This window comes from Macrosteles quadrilineatus, unplaced genomic scaffold (assembly GCF_028750875.1).
Source record: "Macrosteles quadrilineatus isolate MER2022 unplaced genomic scaffold, UCM_ALF_1.0 Scaffold_3__2_contigs__length_128488019, whole genome shotgun sequence".
NCBI classification, from domain to species: domain Eukaryota; kingdom Metazoa; phylum Arthropoda; class Insecta; order Hemiptera; family Cicadellidae; genus Macrosteles; species Macrosteles quadrilineatus.
In genome coordinates this window covers 83586045-83593400 of record NW_026542596.1, presented here as the reverse complement: position 1 = coordinate 83593400, position 7356 = coordinate 83586045, and the positions used below count along the sequence as shown (strand labels likewise).

Below are 7356 nucleotides of genomic sequence, written 5' to 3'. Positions count from 1 at the left end.
CCTACTATGTATTTATTTTTACCAATATAAGCTAGTTTATTTTAGTATAGTTTGACAATGTCACCTGTTTTGTCTGGCTGTGCCAGAGCATAAAAAAAAACCTTTTGTGACAATAAAGATGACTTTGACTTTGACTTTAGGCCTACTTGTAATAGGAAATAACAAAATAACCGCTAAGTATAAATGTCAACCCTATCTAGAGCATGTAAAGCCTTTTCTAGTTTAGTTAAAGTAAAACCACTACTGTAAGAACTCACCCCAAATCAGTCATTCATTGGGACCCTCACCATATAAACTTTACACGACAATAACACCTGAGGAGTCAACGTATGAGACAAGGTTAAGCCACGAGAAAATCCAGTGGATTTAAAAACATTTATTAAAATAAAAATGTGATAAAAAAGTACATATAACATAAAGGTAAATTGACTTGGCGAATAAATACAGCAAGGAGCACCAAAAAAGACGAGAACTGTACATAGGACGGAGACTTCAATACTGGATTCTAATAAAATTTCTAAGCCGTGTTTCCAGATGGCTTTTCCTAGAAACAAAGAAAAACTTGGTTAAAAATACCCTTATTTACCTACCTATAAATTTTAGTAAACATGTATTTGAAATGTTATAAAGTTAAATGAGACATCGTGTCTTGTTTAGAATCAGTGACACATTTTGTGCTAAATATAAATTCTATACACATGTTAATGGGCAATTAAATAAAATAGAAGGTATTTATTAACAAGAGAGGAATTTCGACAGAGCAACACTAAAGAACCAAAATCCGGGGCAGCAAAATATCATGGCAGCGCAACTAACGCCACTGAGGAGTGTTATAAGTAAAAGTTCAATAGTTGTGAAAGTGTTTTAGGGGTGATAAGCAAAGGCAATATTTTAGAGAGTAGTATTTTTTTAATGAAAACAAAATAAAATAAAAGTGTTCAAATGTGCAATATTCCTCATCAACTTTCAACTAATGTAGTCAGTTCTATAATATGTTGTTGGCGTTATATGGATTTAAAAGCTATACAATTTTTTGGCGAATAGTTTATAAATGGCATCCGACTTTGAAATCAACCCTACAAGGTATCAAACCAGCATCCATCCAAACCCAGATAGATTTCTGTCTGTTTCCGTAGCAAATAAAATATTGAATAGATCGTGCTAGACTTTTGATCAAAGACAGTTATTGTAGGCTTTCCCCTGTTCAATACCAATCTAGGGGATTCAAACCATCTACTCCCACAAATCTAAAGGTTTTTGAACTTTTACCATAACCATTTAGCGTAGAGCAACGTTCAATTTACTAAATTGGTTTTTAATAGTTTGGTGTGAAATTGTAAAGTTTTATGTTTTTAAGGTAAAAAATTTTGAAACCACTTTTTGCCTCATGAAACCTCCCCATAAAATCTTGTTCCCATAGTACTATTATGCTAGTTTGTGAAAACATCTGAATAAAATGTAGCTTATTACATTTCATTTAAACCAAATTTCATTAAATACTCAAGTTATCGTTCTAAGGGACACATATTATCAATTCAAATGGATGGTGATTTTGGCCTTTGGGAACCTAAAAAAAAATCTGTTCCGGGGCTAGGTCTTACTGTGAGACCTACAGTAATAGCTTATTCCCTATAAAGGAAGTTGGCTTAAAAGAGTTATTTGTTGGAGACCAACAAATATTCAACAAGTTCAAATCAAATAAGTTTAGAAAAATAATAAAGAAACCTGTTGCCTTGTTAAAATTCAATCATGGCTGGTATCTTTATCAACACAAACTCTGTAAATTAATGAAGATACAAACCACAATTGAGTTTTAACAAGTTTCTGTGTTTGAACAGGAGATTTGAAGATTTTCTTCCTCCCATTGCAAAGGTTAGTTGTAGCTACTAACTTACTACAATAGAACTTGACTGATCCCTATAAAAACAACAGCTTGAGAGCTTAAACAATTTTTACCTCAGGATGTTCGTTGTCACCAGTGGCTTTACTTATGACGAAGGTTCCTCTCCTCCTCACAGAAGTCTCCATATTGCCACTGTTGCTAGGCGGGTCGGGTGCAACAGGTGGATTCCCCCCATCAGGTGTTTCTCTCGGCTGAACTGTGACTTGTGAATAACTTTCAAGTGACTCAAGATCACTAGATGACCGACTGTCTTTGCCGCTAAAATCCATCAGCTCGTTAACAGATGTTGATGAAACACTTCCTTCTGAACTACCACATGTGTGTTGTCTAACTGGTAATTTTTGTTTCAAGAACTGCTCTAGGTCTCTTAGGTTGTTGTCAGGTGCTGATCCACTAGTCTGAGCTCTCGATTGGTTCCTATCCTGAAGATCCCTTGAATCAACAGAGATTCCAGACATGAACACTCCGGAGCTGTTTACAGTCGATACTCCGTCTTGACAGTCAGTTTGAGTCACGCCGTCCGCTACTTTTACAGGGGGAGGTTTGCAGGTTAGGAAATGCTGCAACAAAACATTTCCCAACTCTTCACACACATGTCGAGACCCTAGATTTTCATTCTGAGGTGACCGTTGCTCAGTGATGTCATCTGTTTCTGTGCTTGCGTCTTTCATACAGACAGAACTTGTTTCTGATTGCTCTGGTTTATCACTTGTTTCTGTAGATGACTCTTTAGTTTCTGGAGGTAAAGTCTGACTAGTGTTGTCTGTGATTTTTATCGACGCCGGTTGAAAATTTGATATTTGGTGAAGTAATTTGGAAAGTATATCCTCGCCGTTTTGTTGAGTTGATGTATATCCACAATTGTCTACTGTTTCTGTAGTCGCGTCTAACAAGCAACGGTCTTTTTGGCTGCTATGATTCAAGGAGTGGTTACTTGCAGTACTTTTAACTTGAGAAGCGTTACTAAGGGGCTCTAAAACAGCTGATCTTGTGTCTCCACTGTAGTACTGCGGTGATGGATTAGAGGAAAGGTTTTCTTTGTTTTCTGTGGATCTAAAAAACGAAAGTTCACTGCTCATGGACCCGACTCTCAAAAATTTTATGAGATTCTCAAGTCCAGCCATTTCATTCCTGAAGTTGTTCTCAAGCGTGTTCTTGTAATCGCTAATAATGTCATCGGCTAAGAATGGGTCCTCCCTGAAAAGAGAACAATAACATTTACACATCAAATTAACATCAGAACAATTATGTTTCAAAAGTAACTTAACATTCTATCAATTCCCATTAAAATTCTATTACTTGTGTTGATTCTGTGTCAGGGAGTTACTAAACTTCGTTCTAGAGTATTGCGTCCATTTAACCTACAAAGTAAAAATAAATGCATTTTAAAACAATGTTTTGGTGTCTTAAAAAATGGTTTAGCCCTACAGAAAAAATGTATGAACACCAATGGAAATAGTGATAAGAAAATAATAGCATGAGTACACCATGAATTGTTTCAACCTAACTGTTCTAATGTTCACTTCCAAAGAGTTTGTACCCTTATCTCATACTAAATACATTATACATTTGAGCTGTAGGCCACAAGAGATGATAATAACCTTTCAAGGTAAAGTCAAATGGTTCTTTCAAATTAAGAATTTGGAGCTTATGCAAAGGTATAGTAACAAGCAATTCAGTTGAAGGAAGACAACTATACAATCGAGTACTAACCCTTCAATAGCCTCAGCATTATCGATTTGGTCATTTATATCATGCGCTTTTTCTTTTTCGGATGATGTGCTCTCTCCTTCATTTAAAAATACTTCGGTTTGGCTTGCAACAAAGGCAGGAACTATCTGTCTTTCATTTTCCAAAATGTTGTCTAAAATCTCTTCTTTTGGTTCCTCAAAATAATCTTCTTCAATATCGAATACTGAACAGTTCTGATATTGTCGCAAATCTTCCAAAGGAGTAACAACAACCTAAAACAAAGATGTTTTATTATAATTTTTTGTAAGGTAAAATTATTGTACCGTGGTATATGATTTTCACAATAACGCTAGAGGACCCATGCTGCTCCGCAGCGTTGAAATAAATAATATCCGAGAAATAATCAAATTTATGATTTTTTAATGAGTAATACAGTATCTTGAACTTAACTGATTCAAACGATCAATAGATAAAATTAAAGCCTGTAATTTACTGATTATTTTGAGTCTACTAAAACATTGCCAAAGGTTGTTGTTGGATACATAATAAAAGTTCTCAAAATACTGTAGCAGCAGATTCTTTGACGAACCAGTATGAAGACCTATAGACAGTAGAATTTCTGTTTCTATTCTTCAGAAACCTCGGGAACGTTTGTATATCACAAGGTCAATCTTTAAATTAAGTTTGACAGCCACTTAACTAGTCAATTCCTCAACACACAGTACATATCTTACTAAAGTCATCTATAAATATTACCGAAAACAATACACAGCGTGACCCGGAACTCTCTACCAATATTTTAGGGCATTGTTCCTGAGTAAGAAACATATCTAAATATCATCTTTAAATTGTCCAGAAGTCCTTAGTTACTCACACAGCCGCCATTTTGTTTTTTTTGCTTGTTATTTTTTTTCTAAAAAGTGGTTAAAGATACGAAATTGAAACTTAGCACGAACATTTATGACAAATAGACAAAGCCTCAAAAAATTATGACTTTTTTTCAAATTCATAAAACAAAATGGCAGCCATTAAAACTTGAAAAGTAAACGGTTTATGAATTATTTAAGAAACACAAAATTTTAAATAGCCACCATTTTGTTTTATGAATTTGAAAAATCATTTTTTGTAGCTTTGCCTAGTTGTCATAAATGTTTGTGCAAAGTTTCAATTTTGTATATTTAACCACTTTTTAGAAAAAAAATAAGAAGTGAAAAAACTAAATAGCGGCTGTTTGAGTAACTATAAGGACTTCTGGGCAATTTACATGATATTTAGATATGTTTCTTACTCAGGAATAAAGCCCTAAAATATTGGTTGAGAGTTCCGGGACACTCTGTATTTATTTTCATGCGGGTTGTGTCAACTGTTCCAACGACACTGGTGAAGGGGCTAAAGTACATTTTACTTATTTGTATACCTTCATGATTTTTATTTAAATTGTATTGGAATTTTGACTGCTATATTCAAGATTAGTAGTAAAAGAAAAGAGTTTTGAAGGGTTCTAAAATTTAAAAACGGCTATTATCACCCAAACCGCCTATAACAATGCATCACTTGGTTCTGCGTACTACACGGTGAACGTGGAATGGAGTACAGAGTTAGTGTGAGTACTGACCTTGAGTTGTCCTCTGCAGGCCCCCTGAGAGTCGTCAATACTGAGCCAGGTGGACAGACAAGGCAGGCCAGAGCGCAGGATGGCTACAGAGGTAGAGGCTCGTCCAACACACAAGCTGAGCTGTTCTTCAAACACACTAAACACTAGCCGCTTTTCCTCCTGTAATGGTGTAAATATACTGAATGAGTAATAATTGTGTATTTATTACTTCACTATACGCTGGGTTTACATGATGCCAGTAGTTCAGACCAGTGCCAGATTTAGGGTACCTGCGGCCCTAGGCCAAATTACTCGAGCGGCCCCCACCCCTATGGGGGAAATTCCTAGCGATTGCAGAAACTAAATCGTGAACATCATCCATGAGCTGCAATCGCAGAGATCATCATCGACACCCACGACCGTGGCAAAATCATGAACATCTCCCGTGAGCCGCAATCACAGGGACGTCATCATCGAAACGCCACCGCGGCAAAATCGGGAACACCTCCCGTGAGCCGCAATCACGGTGACATCATCATCGTTATTGTTAACATCTCCCGTGGACCGCAATCATGGCTACATCGTTAGCGTCACCCGTGACCGCGGCAAAACCGTGAATAGCTCCCGTGGGCCACAACACGGGGACATCATCATTGTCACCCGCAAATCGTAGCAAATTAATAAAAATTAATAATTTAAAATAATATTTTTCTGTTCTGAAAAAAGTTTATCGTCAATACATTGCGGCCCTAGCCCACGGCCTAGTGGTAAATCCGGTACTGGTTCAGACTATTGTCAGAAGACAACTGACTGACATGAAATTATTATGTTTAAACACTTCAGAAATATTAACCACTAATGTTCTAATATTCACGTTTATGTTGGTGTGAGAAGTTTAATTTATTTTTTTTGTTGGTTGTTTGTGAAAAATTATGTTGTATTGGGTTTTAAGATTATCAGTCACATTCACATATTTATGTTATGTCACGGTCAGGAGTCTATCTCTTTCAGTTTTGATTACACACTTAACATTTTAGTATTATGTTTATTTTTTGTAACCTTGACCTTTGTAACCAGCTAAGTAAAAAAGTTTTGCGTTTAGGTTTTGAGATTTGAGATTCGATTTTTTTAAGATTCGGTTTCGGTTTTGAGATTCAAAATTTCTGGTTTTGACCATCACTAATAAAAACCAACAATGTTTTTTGCATAGTTCATTGGGTTTGTCATGATAAAATGAGGGTCAATGTCTTACCATAAGAACTATGGTAATAGCTCATTTCCTATATGAGAAATTCATTAAAATGATGGTCATTTGTTGGTTCGAGGGTCAGTATAGTTTATGACAAATGGGAAGTTAAAAGCTCGAGAAACATGAAAAAAATATAGGCCTACATGCACTAAAAAAGTGGGTACGGTATTTATTATCTACAGCAGGTATCTATGATTTTTAGTACTTAACCAACAGTTTTTATAGGTTTTCTGGAGGACCAATACAAAAAATTAAATAATAATGGGCCAAATGTTTAGTGCAAAAACTATACAAGTTTTACTTTTAAATTTTTCATTTAATTTCATATCTTCATATATCTATATAATAAATACTCCAACACGAAATTTGTCAGTTGAACTACTCCCCCATTTCTTAACCGATTTTGACCATTCACATCTCAGTGGAAAGAGCGTGTCAGGTAGATGTGCAAACTGATCTTAAATTTGTGAAAAAGTCCCTTGGGCTTTGCCCCACTGGCTTTTGCAGTTCCCATTTTATCCTTACGAAGAACATGTTTATTTACATTATGATCAGCTGGATAATTTAATTGCTGTTAATATTTATTTTGCAATTCAAGGATCGGCTGAAATATTGACAGTTTACAAAAAATTACCAAAGGTTAAACTGACAATGAGAATTATATTCAACATTCATCAAGAGCTGTGCTTTTGTCCAGCTGATATTTTAAAAGCAATTCACGCAATAGTTGCTTGAATCACAAGAAGAAATTTAAGATACGAGCCTTGGCGAGAGCCTTAAAAAACTTCTAAGAGTGCCGTTAACACTATTAACGCGAGTTGCATACACTACTTTAGCAATGGCAGTTTTTTATTAACTAACAATCACAACTCATAACTTCTAAGAGAGGTTATATTTTTGTGTACAACCTCTCATTGC

The 7356-nt window shown here is 35.5% G+C and overlaps 1 protein-coding gene across 2 annotated transcripts in view; it reads right to left on the bottom strand.

Moving 5' to 3' along the window:
• Positions 1–361: 361 nt before the first annotated feature.
• Positions 362–7356, bottom strand: part of LOC128989793 (uncharacterized) — a 28999-nt gene continuing 22004 nt past the window's right edge. For both annotated transcript variants that reach the window (XM_054411841.1, XM_054411842.1), the window contains exons 11-14: positions 5211–5369; positions 3617–3867; positions 1957–3100; positions 362–544 (exon numbers count right to left, since the gene is read on the bottom strand). In XM_054411841.1, the coding sequence (XP_054267816.1) occupies positions 518–544; positions 1957–3100; positions 3617–3867; positions 5211–5369 (1581 nt within the window). In that variant the 3' untranslated portion in view covers positions 362–517. The remainder of the gene's footprint in view (positions 545–1956; positions 3101–3616; positions 3868–5210; positions 5370–7356) is intronic.